General features: G+C 27.5%; 1 protein-coding gene across 3 annotated transcripts in view; it reads right to left on the bottom strand.

The window, feature by feature from the left end:
* Positions 1 to 455: 455 nt before the first annotated feature.
* Positions 456 to 24,676, bottom strand: part of CenG1A (Centaurin gamma 1A) — a 332,755-nt gene continuing 308,534 nt past the window's right edge. For 2 of the 3 annotated variants that reach the window (XM_075375073.1, XM_075375075.1), the window contains 9 exons: positions 21,862 to 22,009; positions 20,676 to 20,766; positions 18,761 to 18,915; positions 18,468 to 18,595; positions 15,028 to 15,145; positions 14,306 to 14,423; positions 8,996 to 9,226; positions 6,006 to 6,150; positions 457 to 1,251 (listed from right to left, as the gene is read on the bottom strand). In XM_075375073.1, the coding sequence (XP_075231188.1) occupies positions 982 to 1,251; positions 6,006 to 6,150; positions 8,996 to 9,226; positions 14,306 to 14,423; positions 15,028 to 15,145; positions 18,468 to 18,595; positions 18,761 to 18,915; positions 20,676 to 20,766; positions 21,862 to 22,009 (1,404 nt within the window). In that variant the 3' untranslated portion in view covers positions 457 to 981. Of the gene's footprint in view, positions 1,252 to 6,005; positions 6,151 to 8,995; positions 9,227 to 14,305; positions 14,424 to 15,027; positions 15,146 to 18,467; positions 18,596 to 18,760; positions 18,916 to 20,675; positions 20,767 to 21,861; positions 22,010 to 24,676 lie in introns of all 3 variants that reach the window. The other variant, XM_075375074.1, reaches the window with a different exon arrangement.

Genomic DNA, 24,676 nt, shown 5'->3' with positions numbered 1-24,676 from the left:
AATCACAAATTGATAATCTCAAAAAAATTCAATAATTTAAAAATTTCTTTCATCTGAACATATATTTTTAATTTTTCAGTTTTTACAGTAAGTACTTTTTACATACAATGTAATGAAATAATAGTGCTATAAATATTTCAGTAATGTAAAGCCAACTTTCCAGAAATAAAAAAGAAACTAATACCTTAATTCTTTCTAAGATTTCAAAATATCATCACAATGAAAAATTAACAAATGACATTGAAAGATGTATTCTTTCTAATGAAAATCAAGAAATCAGACAATTTGGATTTTTTATGACAAAATAAAAAGTTAAAAATGGATATATATATTTATATATTTTTTTCTAATAATGTAATTATTTGCAAAAAAATTGAATAAAAGATTTTCTGATTATAAAAAAACAAAAACAAAAGTAGACAGTACGTATACAATTCATTTAAAACGATTTTGATTACACTTGAAAAAAAATAAACATTAAAATATAACATTTAATTATTAAATTGTTTAATAAAATTCTATAAAAATTTCAAACAGGTTTTTAAACATCAACAAAAACTAATCCATTTTTTCAAAATAAAATGTACACATTAACAATAGTAACAGTTAAAATAAATTAAAATAACAGTGTAATTTTACTAACACATATATACATATATAAACAATACACCAGAAAATTCATCAAATTAAAAAAAATTAACTAAAGTTATCAAATTACAGGTTAACCAATTTTTACTTTTCATAACGGTAGAAAATAAAATCAATACATTTCCTAAACAAAACACACAATATATTATTGAATTTCTTGAGATTAGTTAATTTAAAAAAATTAACTATAATGTTCCTGCAAGTTAATTATTTCAGAGATAGTAAAAAAAATAAATAAAAAAAATAAATAACAAATAAATAAAATTTAATATGGTAAATCATCACCACAATTATTATGGTATTTTTATAAATAAATTACATAGGTGGCATTGATCATATAATACTAGATGGTAATTTATCAAGTTGCTGAGGTAGAGGAGAATGTGACTGATGCTGATGCCGTGGCATTGTACCACAATTTTGTGATTGTAATTGTAACTGTTGTTGTTGGGTCGATACTTCAGGACAACCATGAGCAATTAATAATTCTATAAGACTATTTGCCAGACCACTATTTGCTTCACTATGACCGCGAGATGCTGTTCTAGCCAGTGCTAAACATGTTCTTCCTTCATGATCTATAGCTTTTACATTTGCATTATTCTGTAATTTAAAAAAAATAAAAAAATTAATGTAATTTTTATTTCCAAAACTAATTTAATTATCAATAATGAACTAGAATTTATTAATACTAAACATATGGTTAAACAAGGTGAATAATTCATCTTCTCCTAATGTTTTGAGTTTGTTCAAACATGAAAAATCATGATTTTGAAATAAAATTAAAATATATATCATGATTTCTTATTACAGAGCGAGTGAAAAGTTTCAAAACTCTGAATTCATTAATCTACTGAAATTGGAAATTTGCTTAGAGCTTGGCACTAATTGATGGGTTGGTAATTTTTGACCTTGCAGAAAACAACATATACACAACAATCAAGTAACCCTCCTTATTTTGTCTTTCAATGGTAGGGGTGCTGTAAAAAAATTCATGCATTTTACAGTCTCAAACGCATTTATTTTTGAGAGTTATTTTTATTCACAATCGCTGTTTAAGTGCCATGAAGATTTTATTGAAGCTTTTCTTCTATCAAATATACTCAATAAGTCAACAATTTCACATATATTCACTCATTTTAGAGAAACTAGTATGCAGATGAACAAAAACTACCAACAGTTACATAAACAGAACAGTTACATTAAGAGAACATAAACAGCCAACAGTTTAAACAACAAATCTTTAAAATATGTTCATGCACACTTTGAATGATCACCTTGAAAGTCAATAAGAAGGCTTATCTCACACATTGGATTATCATATCGGAGTGTCTGCAAATCCACAAAGAGATTAAAAATTACATTTGTACTGTACTCTTATCAGGAAGAAATTGCAAGAACCTCACCATCAAAGACTAATTTATTGCAAATGGTAAGTTTTGTTCATAATAATATTTTGATGTCTTTATTTCATGATGAGACATGATTTCAGCTAAGTGGCTATGTAAACAATCACAACAACCGATACTGGAGTGCATAGAATCCTCACTTTTCTTGAGACTACATTACATTCAGTAAACATCAGTTTGTTGTGCAATTTTTCAGAAGAGAATCGTGGGTTTGATATTATTCACAGAAACAATAACATCTGAATGTTATCTGTAGATTATAACTGACTTTATAGGGGCGCTAGAAGATGAAAACTATTGCTGACTGCAGCAAGATAGTATAACAGCGAATAATGCAATGTTGGTGCTACATGAGCTCTTTGGGGAGAAAGGCATTTCCTGTGGTCTATAGCAACTAGGTCAACAGATTTATCTCCTATGGATTTTTTCTTTGAAATTACTTAAAAGAAAAATAATGTAGAAATAAGCCTTACATAACTGACAGACTCAAACACTGAGGTTGAAATATCCCAAATTAATTAAAGTTTTTCTAATTTATTATAAATTAGAATCCAGGGGTGCTGGATGCATTACCTCATAAGGTTTGTGACTGTGGGCCAGGAGGGGATTTGGGGAGGTCAATTTCTGGCTGACTCAGTTCCTAACCGGCCATGGTGGGTTCAGGGTTTATTTGTATGGGAGACAAAGGGTCGTAGGTGGATAGCCAAGAGGCGGGAGAAGATAGAGAGATCAGTTGGTCCACTGAACGTTGAGAACATAGTTACCAAGATGCTATTGCACAGACGGAATTTTGAGAAGATAGCTGGGTTTATTAATGGAATTTTGCTATGCAAGGAGGTGGAGGCCAGGAGGTGAAGGATAGCCCCTCATGAAGTCACCATTCATCTGGGCTTGCTTAGATCGGTAGTGGTTGTTAAGTGGGGGGGGGACTCTGGATCCCTTCGCTGTGAATGATGATGATTAATGGGAAATAAAAGATCCGAACCAGTAGGGGGAGCCAACAATGGTGTTCCCTCAGTTGAATGGACGATTAAAGAAAAGACCCAAACTGGAGGGGAGGAAGCCAGAAATGGTATACCCCCACTAGAGTGAGCAAAAATCAAAAGAAGAGATCTAACCGGCGACCCTCATTTGAGTTTCAGGGACATAACCCTGTGCTGAGCCATGCTTAACTGTTGATCCAGTGCAGAGATGTAGGAAGGGGAAAAAATTTGTTATATATATTATAGACAAACAAATACATTCATGATCCCAATATCCTTCCTAAAAATACTGTACACTGAGATTTGTACTAAAAATTATAACCATAGACTTTTCCTGATAAAATTAATTTTTTTACTAATGTATATTTTTCATTGTACATGCAACTTTCACCACACAAGTTTTTCTTATGATTATTGTTGAATATTGGATTTTTGGTTTTAACTACAAGAAGTATAATAATATAAACGAATAAAATTATTATTATTATTATAAGCTAAATAATAAAAAAATTTATGAGCAGTTCTGCACAAGAAGACCAGTTTTTTGTTTCCGACAACCTTACTATTTCATAGTCAGAGCTGCACTGATTTTCAGAGAAAAACACACTACATGAGTTTGATTAATGATTAGATCCTACACTCAAGCATCAAGTTTCATCTCACTTACCCTTGTGACTGAATGCATAAGCGTATATGAAAAATACACCCCTACACAGTCAACATAACCTCAATTTGAGGTTTTTTGTTTATTGAAATTATGTTATCAACCTTAAATTGAGAGTTAGTGAAGAATGACACAACCAATATTCATAAAATTTTCACATGGTTAGCTTCAGATAGACTACTACAGTATATCTAAATTTCAATGAAATTGAAAAAGTAGATTTTTGAGCCACAGAATTTTCAAACTTTTTGGATAAACTGAGAGTAACTCAAGAACGATTCAAACAATCTTCATCAAATTTTCACATGCACAACTTCAGATACACAACTACAGGATAACTAAATTTCAATGAAATTCATCAAGTAGTTTTGGAGATTTTTGAGACATAAAATTTTATATATTAATGGTATTTTCATAATTCTCATACCTTTAAATGTAAAGAAAATTTATTTTTACCCTCCAATCCCATCATGTGACCGAAAATACTTCGAAAAGTCTGTAAAAGCTTATTCCTACCAATAATTTTCAGTTAGTTAAAAATGAAAAAAAAAATTAAATTTTCTATAAAAGCACTGAACAATAACTTTTTTTTCAGCAATATAAAATAATATAGTAAATAAAAGTACAAAAAAAAAAAAATAAATGAAAACATAAGATAAATTAAACAATACATATATATTACTATTTAAACTTCGATAATATTTAAAAATTGGCAAATATTAAATGAAAATAACTAGCTTCAGGCCAAAAATAATGAAAGTACATTCAGAGAAAAAAAGAACAAATTTTTACATTAAGATGAAAGTTGCCTGCTATTGGATGTAGTGTTAAGACAAACTTTTTTCTGTTACTATATTTAATTTACTGTTGTGCAAATTGATGCAAATAAGATTTGTTATAGAATGATCTAAAGGTCTTTAAATATTAATAAATAACAGAAATAAATGGCAGACAGTCATATCATATATTTCACAATTGTATTCCCAACATGAAAACACAGCTGCACATCAACACAAGAGAAATTGTTAAACACTTTTTTATGAATAATGCCCCCAAAAAATATTATTGGTTAAACAAATTCCATCAATATTTAAGAAAACTATTTCAGTTACGCAAAAAATTCTTTGTATTTAAAACAATAATGCTAGAACTTGACATAATGACACAAAATTAGGCAACAAAAATTATAAAAATAAACATAAAATTTTTCTGGGCAAAAGCAAAACTGCAAAACATAGTGCTTAGAATAGAATTTGTATAATTAAAGAAAAAATTCCATTAATTCTATAACAGTTTTTTTTTGTATAGCTTTTAATTATATAAAAAGAAGAAACAATGTAATTACTAAAATACAGCATTGTCTAACAAAGATTCTAGACACACTAATTAGATACTGAAGGATAGATAATTTATTATACAACTATCTCTTCTGTAAGATACTGGGTAGATTTAAATATTAACAAAAATTAATAAGGCTATTAAAATAAAAAAGGGTTTTATTTCCTTTTTTTACTGAAAGCAGTGAAACCTTCCACACCATTAATGAAAAAAACCAAACATCATTCAAATATCTTTTGTTAAAATAATTCCACATTCATTTTAAGTGTCATAAAAAAAAGATATATTTTTAAGAAAGTTTTACTCTCAATTTGATTCAAATTTTTAACTAGGATTATTAAATCAATAATAATTGATTTAAATCTAATTATCTTATGCAGATAAATTTTGCAGAGAGAAAAAGATACAAAGAGTGATATTTTCAAAAATCACTTTTTCAGTCATGGGATCTTCAAAAGTAAATTTATTGAATTATTGTGATAAATTAAATTTTTTTTATCATTATTTCTCTTTTTTGTATAAATATTTATCATAAAGGGTAGGACTTTTATTTATTACATTTTTTTAGAAAGATGAATACCTAAAAATATAATTTGTGATGAGTTATTGAGGTAATTTCCATTATAATTTTATATATACACATCTACACACACACACAGACTAAGGTTCCTTTGTAAAGCATACTGGAAATGGCTGATATTTACAATATCAGTTTTGTAATTTTAATTTAATTTTACATGACAAGAAAGCTGAACTGTTTTTATTACTGACATATAAATATTTCATTAGATAATCTGACAAAAATTAAACTTATTTTAAATGACTGCAGAGAGAAAAAAAATATATATAAAAGAACAAAAAACTTCTACAACTTGGAACAAATCAACAGTCTCATCCTTCAAAGAATGTAATTAATTAGTTCATTAACTATTTATAAATATTACACATGTTTGAAAAACTTACCCAAAGTAATAACTGTGCAACAGGCAAATTACCCATGGCACAAGCAAAATGTAAAGGTGTCCTTAAATCACGCTGATTAACATACCCGTTGACTACTTCAGGTGTACAGTGAGCCAACGCTAGAATTAAATTCTTCATATCAGATCTAAAAAAGAAAAAATAATAACAACTGTTAAAAAGAACAGTATAATTTCTAAACAATATTTAGTATACATCATTGAATTTTTTAATTAACTTAAGTAAAAAATTAACAACAATGTTTCTATAAGGTAATTATTTCAAATAGGTACCAACAAAAAAAGCTAATCAAATAAATGAACTTAAATGAATAAAATCTAATGTGGTAAATCATCACCACAATTATAGTAGTATTGTTATTAAGTAACTACACAGGTTGCACTGATCATATATTAAACGGATCTTGTTGCTGAGGTGTAGGTGAATGCGATTGACTTTTAACAAACAAACTGATGTGTATACCGATAACAATTTATGTACAAAATGTATATGCATTGTAAAAAGGAGTTAATCAGCATTTCAAGCTTTGGAGTACTAGGAAAAAAAAATGTGTAAGTTATTTTTGCTTTAAAGATGATTATTAACTAACAATAATTTAGAAAAGTACTAATGAATAGGAGCTTCTCAAATTCATAATTACTAGATAAGATTTCAACAGTATCATTTGTTTCTGTTAATTTATTAATATCTGGATGTAATCAATCATAAATTACATAATAATATGAAACATCAACTGTCCTAAACTTTATCAGCTGACTTTGTTTGTGGTCACAACCTTACCCCTGCAAAAAAGTATAGTTGCACTTTCCTGACAATTTGCAGAGAGCTTAAATTTTAAATTCCTTACCAAAGGTGAATTTAATTCTCTTTAAAGGTGAAAATTATTTTTACCTCTATATACTTATTTAGACTGAAAACTTTTCCCATTTTAATACTACACTTAAAAAAAAGTAATTAAAGAAATTTCAATGTGATAGGTTATCCAAATACAAAGTTAGGTAAATTTATAGAACTGTTATGTTTGTAGGAGCGAGTATTACTTCTTTCTTTATAAGGGTTGAAAATTGTTCCCATCTTTTTAATAATTATCTAGAGAAAATAAAAAATCTAGAATTTAAAAAATTCTAAGTCCATAGATTAAAAAAGTAAATAAGTCATCATACGGTTATCTGTCCAGTGTTACAAGGGCAAGGTCCTTGCACTATGTGTTTAGTAAATAAACTATGTTAAAAAACAATAAAACACATGGCTCTTAAAGGAAATGAAGTCCTTTTTACAACAATTTTTCAGTAATTTCCAATAATATTTATGATGGCATTAATTATAAGCTAAATTCTTGTGTTAGTAAAATATTTATTAAATCCAATCTTCTTCAAAATGTAGATGAACAAATATCAGTAATTAAACAACAGTTAATTCAGTAAACACATTCTACTAGATTTTGGTTATCTATTCTCATCACAGGTTGAAAGGAGGCAAGGCAATATGTGGAGGGAATTAATTGATCTTGAGCATTATACTATCTTGCTTATAAATACTGTTCTTTGTCCATTTATTGTGAGCTTATTACTCATTTTTATAATTAATAATTACAAATTTCTGATTTCCTGAAAGGTAATTATTAAAAAATAATATATTCATTTTTTAAAGGAGAATATGGTAATTGGGTAAATTTTTCAGATCAACTGGGTCACGATTTTGTCAGATCTCAATGTTTTATGAACACCTTCCCCTCTAACAAAAAAATAAAATTTTTCACATTAAAAATTCTGGAAAGAAAGTATGTACATAGATACAAATGGATATTGATCTGTTTTTTCCTTTTCACCAGTCTGGATAGAATGATTTGATTGAAATTTGGCATGAACATTTTTATATAAAAGGCACTGATTTCATTTAATTTTCCTCACTATCAGCAAAGAAGCAGGAAGATATAAATCTTATGGGTTTTAAATCTGAAAATTTTCCTCAAAAGGTTAGATATATTTTTTCACATAATTTAATGCGCCTTATGTAGCTAAGTTATTTCCTGATGGGTTTGGTCGTATTTAAACCTCCATGAAGGTGGGAACAAAAAAAAAACCTTTTTTCTTTGTTATTGTTTTTGGATTTAAGATACATTCTTGTACTAATTAGCTGATTCCATTTCATTAGTACAACATTTTGGTTATGGATTTGGAAAATTTCATTCAGGGGTGAAGATAATAAAGCCTAATTTTGTTGCATCTTCAGACTAGAACTGATTTTTATAACATTTTGTAAAATGATTTTTGAATATGGGTCATAGATGCCATTTAATTTTGGTTACAACTGGTTGAGAGGGTGGAAATGCACAATTATTAAAGTAGTATCTCAAAAGTTTACTCAGAAGATTAATTTTCCTACTGAATAGTAATCTGTTAAGGCAGCTTCTTCAGTAGCCAGACTTGGCTATAGAATCAAGAGAATGAAAAAAATATTTAAATTATCAAAATTATAACAAAGGAATAGAATCAATAACGTTAAGAAACAGGTGATCTAAATTCTCAGAACTCTAGGAAAAATCCTTCTTCAATGACAGCTCAGGTAGACAACTTTGACTTACAATTATTATACATTAGAAATATGATTCAAGAGTTTTACAAAATTTAAAATGTGTCACAAGTGAATAACTGCTCAGAGAGAAAATTAACTTTCTTTTGGGTGTTGATATATTAAAAAAAATCAGTTTTTAAAAATGGTTTTTAAATGAAAAGAGACTGAAAATAAGAAAACGATTTGAGAAAATTTTAAATAATGAGAATTACAATCCTTCAAAAGACTATGAGCAGCAAGGTTAAAAAAATCAATAACGTGCTTTAATATTAGATCTACCACCAAAAAATCAACTCTTACCACATATAAGATTAAAACAAAAATAAAAATTTTAATATGTCAGTTAAGGAAAAATAAATAATACACGCATATTATATTAAGTAATACTCATAAATTACCTGCATACGGTGTCAATGATAAATTGTGTTAAAGATGACTGTGATTGAGCTGCAGTATTTGGTAAAGGTGGTAAAAATTCTTTAGCTTCATATTTACTCCTAATCCATCTTTCTTTTTCTTCTCTACTTGAACTAGGTGTTGGCTTAGCTCTACCTAATCTGACCATGCCTTCCCAAACACTATTTGCCATTATGTTACCAACACTAAGCATCACACTTAAATGTCCAGCACTGCAAACAAAATTAATTAATTAATAAATACAAAAATATAAAGCAAAAAATTAAATTTAAGAAAAAATAAATAAATCTTTTATTATATTATTTTAGTAATCTATTAGTTTTTCTTCTCTACGATATAATTTATATCATGCTTGCTCAGTTTGCAAACAAAAAAGTAATCATTTCTTAGGCAATAATAAATTCAGAAAATAACATTTTTTCAGTTAACAAAGTTCAAATTTTCAAGTTGAATAATAAAGGATTATGGTTAATTAATAATAAAAGCAGGAATTTCAGTTCATTATTATTGAATATGTAATAATTATTCAGTTTAATTTATAAGTTAAAGTTACTTTTTAATAAATTCATACAAAAATGGATAGGCGAATACTAAAGGTACATAATTACAGACTAAATTGACAGAAGTAAATATACCAATCTAAAAATAAATATCTAAAAAATAATAGGTTGTCAGAATATGATGAAACAATAAGAGATTAATAAATAACGTGTCACACTTACTCAATTCATTATTAAATAATGCTCTATTTAAATGTTATTCAATTTTTTTATCTTTATAGGATTATTTTATCTTTAAGGAGTCACACGTTTCAGAAGAAGCTTAAAAGTAGCGCTGCAAGCTGATTCCAAGTCTGGGTCATCTTTACAAATAAATAAGGAAGTAGCAAGGGTGAAGAATAACAACCTCAACCCAAAAATAAACCTTGATTGAAAAAATCAGGTTCATCTGACTTTGGATGACTACCTAATTACAAAGCCTCTGGCTGGAGTTACAGGATACAACTCTTAATGTCCTCCAGAGGATGAGGAATATTTTCAATGATAGAGAAGACAAAAGAACCTAGAATTGAACCTAGAACCTAGAATGAATTTTCAAATGAAATCCAGTGTATGTTCAGATGCTTCAAGGAGGCAGAAATAGAATTGATTGGTTTTACCCTACGAAGTGTTTATAATACAACCATAGAAATTTTTAATTTTTGGCAGCACCCAAAATAGCCTTAGCTATTGGGTCAGGAACATTAATAAAATATCAGAATGTCAAGAAATAAAAGATTTTTTTAATATTTTTTTTTTTAATAGATGAATTAAAGATTGTTACATGGAATATACACATAGCAGCTGGTAAGAAGCAGGAACTAACAAAGATAGTGGAGGAGGATATATAAGTTAGATATTCTGGTTATCATGAAAAACAAAAAGAAGCTTCAAGGTTTTATATATGTTGATAATTATTTAACGATATACAGTGGCACCAGCAATAAGGAACATAGAAGTAAAGGAGTAGTCTTGATAATAAATGAAATGTGGCAGGATAAAATAAAGGATCACAGACATGTATCAGATAGGAAAGTGAAAGTACAACTCAAATATTTACAAGGAAATTTATTGGTTGTAGAATTTATATTCTAGAAGAAGAGAAAATATTGAAAACCACAGAGATGTAAAAAGAGATTCAGAAGGTCAACAATAGTGGAAGGAACATGCATTGTTATTATAGTTAAAGATCCAAACGCAAGATTCGTTAGCTACAAACCAAAAAAAAGAGAAATTGTCTTTGCAACAGAAATGGAGATACGATTAGAAAATTTGCAGCCTTAATAAACTAGATAACTAAAATTTTTTTTAGAATGTATGACATACATAAATATACAAGGGTAGCTACTGATTTCATAGTAAACAAATAGGTTATCAGGACAAATACAGGATAGAGTGTAAAGAAGTAATGATAACAATTTGGATCATTATCTTGTAGTCTCAAAGTCAGTCCTTTATTCTAGATAGAAAAGTATTTCCTCTAATAGTAAATGTACAAGAATGAAAAGTTTATAAAGTGAACTTGCTACAATATGAAAACATAAACAGACATAATAATGCGCTTAGTGATGATGTAAATGAGAAATACAGAATTTACCAAATTCTTTTAAGCAAGATTTTTTCAAGCATCTGGGTACAAAAATAAATGCAGCAGTAGTGAAAATATAGAGGTGCCAGGAGGTAGCTGATAAAATGGCAGAGAAGCAGGAACAATACACGAAAACGGTGAATTACAAAAATGAAGAAACAATTTCATTATATAAAACAGTCAAGAGCAAAAATGAAGAAGTTAGTCCGGGAAATACATAGTCAGTCTTAGAACTGCTCATTAATGAAATAGAGGATCATTTGTGCAGATGGGAACTGGTAGCATACAAAGAAATGAAAATCGTAAATGTTGATGTTAGAGGAGAAATTCACATTTGAAGAGGGTAAGTAGTTAGAGAAACACTATAAAAATATATGGTATACTGAGCAAGTGAGTATGATGCTCCAATTCTGATAGAGTGAACTAACTGTTAACCAGATGTGATCACACTTTTGAATACTAGGTCGTGAATGATGGTGTTCTTTGGTGGTTGGGTTTCAATTAACCACACATCTCAAGAATGGTCGACCAAAGACTGTACGAGACTACACTTCATTTACATTCATACACATCATCCTCTGAAATAATACCTTACAGTGGTTCTGGAGGCTAAACAGAAAAGAAAAGATGTGACCACACTAAATAAACTGAATAGGAAGATGTAAAAAACTTAAAACAACAAAGCCAGTGAGTCAGTGGGTAGATTAGTATAGATATAGAAGCTGAATTTTAAGGAGCTAATGTAAATATGCTGAAGTATGTTTATTATTATTTTTAAACATAGTAAAGATTATTGTAACTATATATCATGCATAAGGAAGAATGTAGAATACCAACCTCTCAAAGCATTTAAAGTGATTAATCTGTTCAAAAAGGAAGAAACAGGAATGGTTGTACTAATTATAGAGCCAGTTCACTAAATGATTTTTATACTCGAAAACTTTACACTTCAATAATTAATGAGTGCTTAAAAATTATTGCAGATTGTCTCTGACAGCAGAAGGGGAGATGCATTTTAGAAGAGAGTTCTTACATTGATATAGTTTTCATACTTAAAACAGTTGATCGAGTAGTTCAATTAGGTAATAAATTGTCCTCCACTATTATGAGAAACAAGGGAGTAAAGCAGGGTTGTAATATATCTCTTATGCTTTTTAATATCTATATTGACTGGATTCTGAGGAAATGGAAGATAAAGGTGTACAAGTGGCTGATAAAAGGTTAAATTCCTTGTTGTACAAAGATGATAAAGTGACAATGGTTGAGAAAACTGAAGATAACCTGCAGAAAACAATACTTAAGTTATAACAGGAATACGGTGATAAAAATATGGACGTTGAATATTAGAAATAAGACCAAAGACAATTGCCTTGAAAAGTAAATTTCCAGTCATAACAAAAGTAGTCCACTGATAAAATTACACTAGAAAAAGTTCCATATACTAATTACCTTATTTTTTTAAAGTTGATTACGTTTTTAATAATAAATTGAACAAGTTTAGAGCGATTTGTGGAACTGTTCAAAACTTTTAAAAATAAAACAAGGAAGGAAACAAGAATTAAATTTTATAAGACACTGGTAATAACCGTTTTATTATATGGAAGTAATTATGGCTCATAATACAGCAAGAAAAATTCAATTAGTAGAAATGACATTCTTGTGAGCAACTGCTGGGTATGCTACGTTGAGTATGGAAGTGAAGATCAAGGAAGACCTTTCAGAAGGTAGGTGCTAGAACAGGCTGTGTAGTTCATCTGTGGAGAGGAGAAAGAAAGAAAGGAAGAAGCTTAAGAGTAATTCCTTTCTTTTCCTAAATTATACTCAGATTTACTGAGGGCTGTACATGAATGATAAAGGTATTAAAGCACAAACTTTTTATGCTCAACAGAATTCTGATATCAAAAGTGTAAGCATCTACATTGAATATACATTCATTAAACCTTTTTGGAGAGCACTAATGTACACTGATAAAGCCCTAACATTATTAAAAGATTTATAAAATCAACTTCTTTGACTGATCGATAGGTAACAAAAAGTGAAATACAAAATCACTAAGTTAAACTTAACTTAAGAATTACAATTTAATATGAAACTCTAAAATTTTTATTAAGTCTGTTGATGAGTGTGATTGAATAAACATAACACCTTTAATAAAGGACAAACAAAGAATTTTATATTTATTTATCCATTTTGAAAACATTTTTTATGATGTGATTCAAATACTATCAATGGCGACTGAGGTAGTAGAAAACAATCAAGTTCAAAAATAAATAAAAACTATTTACTGAATGAGAAACCTACAATTTTATAAAATTATCTTTTACAGAATTAATTTATTAACATGAAAATAGTATATTTTTTTTGTACAACTATCACTTTTTTATTTTGATTACAAATTGATAAAGCATATACAATGATAAGAAATATTATAGTTTGTAATCCTGTAGTCTAAAATTAATTTCTTAATTCAGCAATATTTAATTTCATTTTCAACTGTTTCAGTTTGTTACTTGGAGTAGAGGCTTTCTCAAATTTTCAAATTCTCAATGTCCATAACTAACTGATTGGCAAAAATTTAGCAAGTCAGTAATCATTATGAAAACAATACTGTACAGGAAGTTTTAGGGTGAAAGAAAATATTTGCCTTCATTATTTGTTTTATTTGAAATATGAATTGATCCTGACATTAATTGCAAAAAAAAATTAAATGATTTCCTTCCATTAATCCCCTTTGATTAACCAGCAGACATCACCTTCACACATTAGTTTACTGATTATGAGTAGAGATTACATTTCTCTCCAAATGCAAACACATTGTGAATGTGAATTTTTGGGATCTACTACAATTTTGTGTTATAACAAATTAAAATCATCTGGTAAACAATATTAAATGTAACAATTGCTTTGCTTACACTTTATTATTATTTCAAGCAGTAGAAAAAGTACTGATGAAAAATAATGTCTTTCCTAATGTGATTTTCCAAAGTTGCCAGACTCTTAAGTGAGCTAAAACAAGGCAATCAATATTCAAACTGCCTTTATTCAGGTTAACTGCATGCAAATTGTTACTTTATAACAATGCAGAAATAGAAAATTCATTTCTAATTTTGAAATTTAAAAAGTAATATTAAAAAAACAAAAAGATAATCCAGCTGGTAACTTACGGCCATTCATCAAGATCTAACGATCTAACCCTTGATATATGTGAACCAAGATTTCTATGAACACCAGAGCATTCAATACACATCAACACACCTAAATTCAAGCTTGCCCAATCAGGATCTATGAAGAAAAGAGAAAGAAAATTATTTAATAGAGAATAACATAATATAATGTCATTTGTTATAATTCATAAAAATTGATATAAAAATTCATGCCAGAAGTATCAAAACGTACCTTTGAGACATACTCATATATTTTTTGAAAATTCAAATTGACCACTGCGCTAATACAGTTTAATATTGAATGTAACATAAATCACCAAAAAATAGTAAATAAATAAGTTTATTTTCAGTACTGTAATGATGTAATAATATTACTGGACAACATAATATTTGCGTATTCATCTGTAGTAAAGTTAAAAATTAAAAAAAAAAAAAACAATTTCAACAAATTAACAAAATTTTTAAATAAATATGTTTAATGAAATTATAGAATTTAATAAAAACTGAAGATGTGGATCCTGTAAAAATCCATCTTGAGATTAATATGATTTTGATTCTTTGTAACTAATATTTATTATAAGTTAAGTTTAACTTATCTATTTACTATGTTTTGGTGGTTTATATTTCATTATATATATATATATACTTTTTTTTTAAATGTAATATATACACAACACATTCACATGATCACATACCAAAACCAAATCAGAAATAATACTTACTAGGAGCATCACAGTCAACACAATGCGTATTTCCAGGTACTCTAGTTCTGATAGAATGTATAGAAGCAGCTTCTACAGAAGAATGTAACCTTGATTTACCCTTACAACTTTCATTACCCTGTAATTAAATAATATGAAATAATGAGCAAATTGTTACATAAAATTTATTTAGTTATTTATCTTTTTAATCTGAACAACACAAGAATAATAAAAAGTAGAGCATAAGTAAATATAAATAAAAATTTAACAAGTCAGTATACAGTATAAGCCAGACACTTAAATTCTGAAATATGTAAATGAATTGATTGTTTATTAAAAATCACTCGAGTTAATTTTGGCAAAACATAATACAAAAAACGCAATGCTAAATGATTATTGGAAAACAAGAAAATCACTTACAAAAACTGTGCTTTAAATCTAAAACTACATGACAAATTTGACTGTTAAGCAATCATATTCAATATATAGACTTGTTAGAGGAAATATTACTTGTATAAAATAAATTAATAAATTTAAATAAAATGAAGCAATAATAATAATAAATATAAATTGGCAAATACACTTCTAAAACACTATTTTTTTATTCAAAGCGTATTCACGTTTTTGGAGTATAAAATACAAATAACTTTAATAATTTTACGGAATCCCAGTCAGAAGAGCAAACCTAGCTAAAAAATTTTAAGAAATTTTTCAAATGGATAACTTATTTTTAAAATGTATTACTTATATACACTATTTCATTACTACGTACTGATGATGATTGTGTAAAAATTTGAAATGTTCATATAGATTAAGTAAAATTTTGTAAAAACAATTTTTGAATATATTCTTGTTTTTCAATTTATCTTTAAATAATTAAATTTTTTTTTAGAATAATACTTTTATAATGATGTTAAAGAACAATTTAGATTCGGAGTAACAGTACAAGGTGAAAAGATAAAGATGCTACGATTTGCTGATGATATAGTAATTCTAGCCGAGTGTAAAAAGGATTTAAAAGAAACAATGAACGGCATAGATGAAGTCCTACGCAAGAACTATCGCATGAAAATAAACAAGAACAAAACAAAAGTAATGAAATGTAGTAGAAATAACAAAGACGGACCACTGAATGTGAAAATAGGAGGAGAAAAGATTATGGAGGTAGAAGAATTTTGTTATTTGGGAAGTAGAATTACTAAAGATGGACGAAGCAGGAGCGATATAAAATGCCAAATAGCACAAGCGAAACGAGCCTTCAGTAAGAAATATAATTTGTTTACATCAAAATTTAATTTAAATTTCAGGAAAAGATTTTTGAAAGTATATGTTTGGAGTGTCGCTTTATATGGAAGTGAAACTTGGACAATCGGAGTGTCTGAGAAGAAAAGATTAGAAGCTTTTGAAATGTGGTGCTATAGGAGAATGTTAAAAATCAGATGGGTGGATAAAGTGACAAATGAAGAGGTATTGCGGCAAATAGATGAAGAAAGAAGCATTTGGAAAAATATAGTTAAAAGAAGAGACAGACTTATAGGCCACATACTAAGGCATCCTGGAATAGTCGCTTTAATATTGGAAGGACAGGTAGAAGGAAAAAATTGTGTAGGCAGGACACGTTTGGAATATGTAAAACAAATTGCTAGGGATGTAGGATGTAGAGGGTATACTGAAATGAAATGACTAGCACTAGATAGGGAATCTTGGAGAGCTGCATCAAACCAATCAAATGACTGAAGACAAAAAAAAAATACTTTAGATTTTTTATATACTGCAATTATTAGTTGAACAATTATCCAATTTCATTAAATATACATATTATTTGTCTAAGAAAGTCAGACTTTCAGAGAATATGAAAATAATAAAGTGAGGATTTTAAAATGTGATGTCAGTTAAAAATGCAGAAAATTTTATAAAGTGCTGACACAGCAAAAGGGAAGAAGGAAATTATTAAAAGTGTTGATGAAAATAGAACTTTTTGGAAAAGATTAATTTAAAATGAGGAGTTCATATTGTTGAAAATTTATGCAGGCACAACAGTTTTTCAAAATGAACAACTTAAGGGAAGAGTATAGGTTAGTAGTAATAGAAGCATTAGATCAAGATTAGTGAGAATGTTGTAATATAAAAACAAAGAAGAAGTTGTTAGCAAAAATGAGATGTAGAAGAGAAATCAATCCTTAGATTGAGAAAGAAACAGTGTGTCATTAACTTCTCAATTTAGAAGTTAAACTGTAGCCAAGATGAATTAAATTAATTAAACATGAGTTTAATTATCGGCTTTATAAACTGACTTCACACTATTCACTTTTCAGGAAGTGATTTCTTGAAACATTCCAGGTGTTAAGGGACCATGAAATTATTATAAGAGCACATCATTGACTACCCAATTCCTTAATTAATACTATTTATTAAATATTTAATTAGTAATTAGCATAAAAAAAACCTTGATTGTTATTTAGCATTAAAGTAGGACAGATTTTATTTTCATTTGTTAACTTCAGTAAATAACTTCATCTGAATACACACATCCAAGAAGGTTTTAATTACTTGTAAGCAAATAAAAAATTAATTCTAATAAGCTCCAGATCAAACTACTGATGTTCTGGATATTAGTAGAAGGGTTAGAAGCCCCAGATTTACCTGTGGTACCTCAGTAATAGGTCTTTTTGTGCAACAAACAAATAGGAAAAGAATCTTTGGAGTCAGTCCACAAGCAGCCTTGCTACCAGATACTGAAGATGTATGGGCTCTTCAGATTCTATGATCTTCAGCATCAAGAATCTAACTACACCAACAGAATTTATAATGAGAAATAAGGATAGATTCTCATTATTGGTAAGTTATGAGAATTAGAAATAAGTGATAAGGTAAAAAAGGAAAATGCCATTAGGAAGTTTACTGCCTTAGCCAGTATAACTGCATAATAGTCTTATACTACTGAGAAGAAACTGTATGCACTGTATAGTTTCATATTGAGAAGAGGTACTCCTATTTGTTGCTTTACTCTATTTATCCCAATCTTTCTAATGACTATGACATGTGAATAAACCTGAGGTACAGGAGATGATGCTCACAGTAATTTTCTCTGAAACTATTCATTTACAACCAATCCCTATTGCAAACAGAATGAAGACATTATTTGTAGGGCAGAATATCAGCTACATTTTATGGAATTGGCACATTGATATGAAAAAGCTTTTAATTTGAATTAGTTTTAAAATTTCTTTTCAATTTTTTTAATGTTCAAAGTATCATACAATTCCCTTAGAATACTAAGATTTCAAAATGTTCTAGCTGAACAGATCAGCTGATGTAAACATATTTTATAAAAATAAGGTCTGATGGTGCTTACAAAATGATGTTCAGTAATACATTCCCTTAACAAAAACAAGAAAAGATAAATAAAAAATAACTGTTCTATTTTACATAAAGTGAGTGAAATAAAATCTAAAACTGACCTGCAAAGAATTAAGTATTTGCTGTTCAATAGCAGACACCCACTCGTCACGCTCTTCTGAATTGTTTGCTTCAAAATGCCATTGTTTATTATCAAGTGATACAATTAGAAATTCATAACCATCAGAATCTAAAAATAAAAATGAAAACAAAGAGTTTACAAAAAAATAAATCATAAAATTAAATTAAATAATATTAACTCTTAAGTAATAATTTTTAAAGCTTAAACACAATTTATTTAGAAAAATATAAATTGATTAAAAATTAAAGTTTAAAGAACAATAACAAAAATTACCTTCACATTCTTGATTTTTAACTCCACTACTTTTTATTCTTCTATGTCTTTTCTTAACATTGGGTGTTTCAACCTTGCCATCAGCTAGGATACCACCTATACCACTACTTCCATTTACTAATAAATTATTTGACGTAATCATTGGATCATCATTACTAGAAAAAAAAATTTAATATTTTACAGATTATATCGATAAATATAAAATAAGGGCTTAAAATGATTTAAAATTCAAACAATTATTAAGTAAAAGAGTAATTCTATTTGTTGTAGAGTAATAGAGTTTATTACAAAAAAAAAAAAAATAATAATAATAATACTGTAACTTCAATAATCAATAAACCCAATGAACTGTTGGCAACATTCACAGTTTTTATAATAAAAAAGAATGTGTTCATCTAAAATAATTACGCTTAGATCAACAGTAATGATCCTGGATTAAAAAAAATTGTAAGTTATTTCTCAAAGTGTTCATCACACTTTTGAATGCATCTGCAGGAATTGAAAAAGATGAGTATAATGGTTAAGTGATAAAAGTTTTATTACTTTTTGAATCATAAAAATTTTATGACTTAGCCATTACAATCATCTTGTTATGGCTTGTTACAATCATCTTGTAACTAAGCCATTAGAATGATCTTGTTACAACTGTAAATACGTTCCAAAAATTTCACTGCCTACAACAGCTGTTATATTCATTTTACAGATGTTTGTATACTTGCAGTTGGAAAAGGTTTCATTAGTCTGTTTGTTGTTCCAGGGCCAAACCTTTATTATGCCTTTTATGGTATTCGGTTTTATTCTTTTTCATATCTCTTATATCAAAGCCGTTTCCGAATAATTCTCTGAGCACTGCATTTTAATTTGAATCCTCAAAATAATGATCCATTCCTTCATCCATTATTCAAAATAAATCTTTTCATAAATATTTTTCACACCCCCCTTCTAAATCATAGCCAACATATCTTACCCAAAAAAATAAATTAAGCTTCAGGCAAATTGATGTTACTTTGGCGAAGGGGACTTAATTTTTTTCAGTACATAAAAAACAAAAAAAACAAAAATGAGTACAGAATAAAAATTTACTTGTAATTGTAATTTTTTTTATTTTTAAATCATTGTAATTTTTAAAATTATTTTGTTGAGAAAAGTATGAATTTTAATTTGGCTGACTCAAAAAACAATTTATGATTGCTTAATATAAAAGGCAATAAAAACACATTTTAACACTTAAAAAGAACAATAAATTTCTTGAAAATACCTTTACTTGAAATAATAATAAAAATTTAAGGGTTACATATCTTACGAATATAAACCAACTCAATTAATGAAAAAGATTTTTTTTTTCTATAAACAAAATAAGTAGGTAACTCAACCACAATCTAACTGAACAAATATTATATAAATTTATTAGATTGATTATTCTAATCTAATTTACAAAATTTGAAAGATTATTTATAAAATAAAACAATAAAACAGGATTTGTTTCTGAAAAAAATATTTATTTTTGAAAAATATGTTTGCTTTTTACTTTATGTTATTAAAAAAAGTTTTATTATAGTAATCCTTTGTAATTCCTACATATTTTATATATGATGTCACCAGGTATGACTTAAATGTGAGTTTAGATATAAAACAGAGAGAAAGCCTGATAACACAGGGCAGACTTTCTTTAGTGGTAAACTTAAGAACTAATTAAGCATAACGTAGAACAAAACTTTTATTTTACCTCAGTCCATGAGTTTGACATCTAAAAATAAGACCTTTCCTACCATTCAACAACTTCACAAAGTTTCACAGTTTCCAACTTAAAATTAAAATTCTAACAGAATTATATGAAAGATAAACTATGTCAACTTACATATTACACTTCACAAATTTAAATAATGTAATACATAAAATTTAAAAAAGAACGAACCTATGCTGTATTAATCTTCCAGGCTCTTTTAGTATTTCAAATGCTGTTAATTGAACTTTATCTTGAGGCCTTTTCTCTTTACCTTGATAACCTAAAAAAAATATTTATATTTACAATTAAATAATTAATATATATAATTTTAACACAATAAATATTTTATAAGTTAAAATTTATGTTTAATAATAAATATATATGTTTAGGTTATATAAAATGGCACAAGAAATATTACAACTACAATGTTATAACTATTATTTTAATACTTGTAACTTATGTAAGGTTACAATTTTTGAGCAGAAACCAAGTTTTTTAATTTGAAATATTCTAATATTAATAGTAATAATACTAATAACTATAATAGTAATAATTTTTACTATTATTAAGGAAAAATTACTTTTAGAACACTTTCAGAATTATAAAATCCATTAAATAACTTTTAAACCAAAATTTTAACAGAATCCAAGCTCTTGTAAGTTTACCTTCTAGAAAAAATTGTTTAAAACCTTTACATAAATTCATTTCTAATTTTATTTGACTTCTCTTTTAGAAAGGGTGTAAAAGAGAGAGAGAAAGAGAGTGTGTGTGTGTGTGTGTGTGAGGGGAACAAGACAGATCCAAAATGGCCTTAAACCCTTAAACTATATTTTATGACCAACCCATTTTTAGAATAAGGACCATAAACTTCCTTCCTGAAAACTATCCAGTAGAACAGAATTCAATTACTGATATTTTACATACATACTTTTTTTTTATTTTAGATGTTCCATTAAAATAAAGTAGAAAGAAGTCAATTATAGAAATGGTACAACTATTCACAACAATGATAAACACCTCATTCCATGTTAGATAAGGTAAATGACAAATAGGTTTCCCATTGAATGAGCTGCAAGTAATATTCAGTCCCAACAGTTATATCTACCATTTATCAATGTGAGGTGGTAGCAGGACACTAAACATCAAAGAAAGCAACTTTAATAAGTGTTTGCTCCAGCTCCAGAGTTTTTTCATAATCATACAAAAGACTAGAAAAAAAATTAATGCAACCCTTTCAATATTCAAACAATAGTTTACATTCTGCTTCTAAAGTAATGAAATATACCTACAGACTACAAACTAAAAAAGAAATAACTATTTTTAATGTTAAAGAATAAATAACACTTATTTTTTGATATTACGATCATATACTTACTGGTAATAGATAAAGACGACAGACTATCATTAATTCCATTTGTAGTTGGAGGTGTAATTGTTTTAGAACCTCTTGGTTTTTGACCTGGTACTTTAACAGTAACATACTGTAAAGATATCTCCTTCCCATGTATATCATCCATATAATCCTAAAATATCAAACCATTTTATTTTAATAATCTATCACTAACATAATAATACTTAATTTAATAATTCTGTGATAATTTTGTTGCTACATTCAAACTTCAACAGAATGAAATGAAGTGTAAGAAATATATTCCCTAATTACATTATATTTAGGTAAATATATCATCAGGTAAATTAATAAATAAATCAGTTTAGTATAGACTTTATCTTAATGGCAAAACAGTATAGAGAATTGTTTCAGTAGATTTGTTGTATGTATTTGAACAACAAAAAGAATAGATGCTTTGAAGGGAACTCATTCACAGAATTAAATCTTAATTAAATCTGCATCAAAATATCTCAATATGTATACAAAACGATACTATAATTTCTAACAAGTGGAAGTAAACTGAAAATCAGTTTTTTAGATAACTAATGATCTGTATACTGTCCTTTCTTTTTGTAAGACACTTAACACTTTACTACAGTTTTCACCTTTAAACTACACAAAATATGATAATATTAATACCATTAATAATATTAATTAGATGATGGCATATAATATCTGTCAGGATACAAGCAATGAACACAAGAAGGTTTAAAAATATAGCTAAATTTGGACATTTTTTCAAACACATAACTTTCAATAACTAACCTTAATGAGTTAGAGTAGACTTTATTTGTACTTTCTTCAGTAAGGTGATGGCTCCTATCTGTTTATTTTTGAGTTATCACTGCCTAGAGTTAAGTCTCACCTCAAAATTTTATTAACACTAAGAAAGTTCATCTGGGTGGAAGTATACAGAGAGTTCTAGCTGATTAAACATGATAATGATTTATTTCTTAAAGTTGATTTAAATATCTGCTATTATGAAATTAATATTTCCAAAATGATCGCCAGTAATAAATTTACTGAAAACATTATTTTTTTTTTAAACAACTTAAAAAAAAATTGTCTTAAGATGTTTTTATAATACATTAAATAACTTAGTACCCCACACAATCATAAATATATCAAAATTTTATAAAATTGGTCAAACTGTTAGATTTAAATTAAACTTTAAAATTAAGCACTTTTAGGAAACACAATAATTAATGCAGTAAGAGTAATGTTTATACACAGTTTGAATTCAACTGTTTTCCAAACTTCAAATTTTAACTTATTATTTAAATGTTTACAAAGACAATTAACATAAATATCAATTTATTTAGAAAAACTTGAGCTACTGAAAGAATTTAACATAAATTTCATTTTAACCATAAATTATTTCTCTCCAGCAATAAAATAAAAAATGAAAGAAACATAGAAAAAACATAAGACCTAGGCACATTCTTCATCAGCAAAATACAGTTAAAATAACCATTTATTTACAACAACTTATCAAGATAGTATTAAAACACTATCAAAGACACTATAAAAAATTAAAAAAAATAAAATTTCATTCATATATGAAGAAGTTTGTAACTAAGAAGAGTAGTGTTTGTTACTAAAAATATGACTCAGGTGTAATTAACAACATTCAAAAAAATTATCCATTTACTTATGCAGTATTTAAATAATACAAGAATGCTGCAATAACAAAATGTGATACATAAAATGTGTAGATAAAATGTCATGCTAAGCGTGACTAGATAAATGTAAAATAAAACCAAGCAGTTTTTTGACTGTATTTACAATCAGACAATTTGTACAATTTGATAAACAAATATTTTTTCAATGATGAAATCACTTTCTTCTGTTTAAATAAATGGATAGAAAATTAATAAAGTACAACACAAATTGATAATGTACAACTCAACTCCTTGGTACAGCTGAGTTAGGAAGTTTAGCAAATTTCATATTTCAAGAGTTAAAATTTATTTTTTTATGCCTAATGTTTAAAGAATATTAATATTATATTTGAAGCATATTAGTAAAAAGGATCTATTGTAGTCAATTTTTTGTAATATTTCCCTTGACAATAATAATAATAATACATATCTATACACAACTGGCGTAAAATGGCACATTTTTTGCTTTGTTCTTTATAAAAATATACAATAGGTGTTAGGTAAGGATATTGCATTTCACTGACACTGTTCAACAGTTATGTTAAAGATATGATAAGGAATATATAAGAAGAGAAGAAGAAATATGCTTAAAGTTTGCTGAAAATATGGTAATTCTAGCTGATGACACTTCAAAGATTGTTTGTTAATAACCCTGGAAGAAGAATAAGAGAAAGAATATGGAATGAGTTAAATATATAAAAAACTGAAGTAATGTTAATAAAACAATAAAAAAGTACAGATATTTGGGTGGGAAATATGGCAACAGAAGACTGGAGAGAACAATAAAAACAAAAGAAAGGATAGTGATGGAAAAGGAAGCCTTCAGTAAAAAGAGGAAATTATTATATAATAGGAGTCTGGACTTAAAAGTAAGAAAGAGGTTACCAAAGCACAGAATCAGGAAGAGGGAGAGGGACTAGATTGAGGGTTTTGAGATGTGAATATGGAGAAAGTAAGTTGGATGGATAAAATGAAGATTAAGGAGGTAATTAACAGAATTAAAAAAGAAAGAGTATTTATGCAGAAAATAAAAGGAAATGAAACTGGTGGTTAGGGCATATGATTAAAGAAAGTGTAATCACAACTGGATTAGAAGGGCCAGTAAAGAAAAACGAAACAAGAAAGAAGAATGACGAAAT

This window comes from Lycorma delicatula, chromosome 9 (assembly GCF_047948215.1).
Source record: "Lycorma delicatula isolate Av1 chromosome 9, ASM4794821v1, whole genome shotgun sequence".
Classification (NCBI taxonomy): domain Eukaryota; kingdom Metazoa; phylum Arthropoda; class Insecta; order Hemiptera; family Fulgoridae; genus Lycorma; species Lycorma delicatula.
The sequence above is the reverse complement of the archived record's forward strand: the minus strand, read 5'-3'. Positions and strand labels throughout refer to the sequence as shown.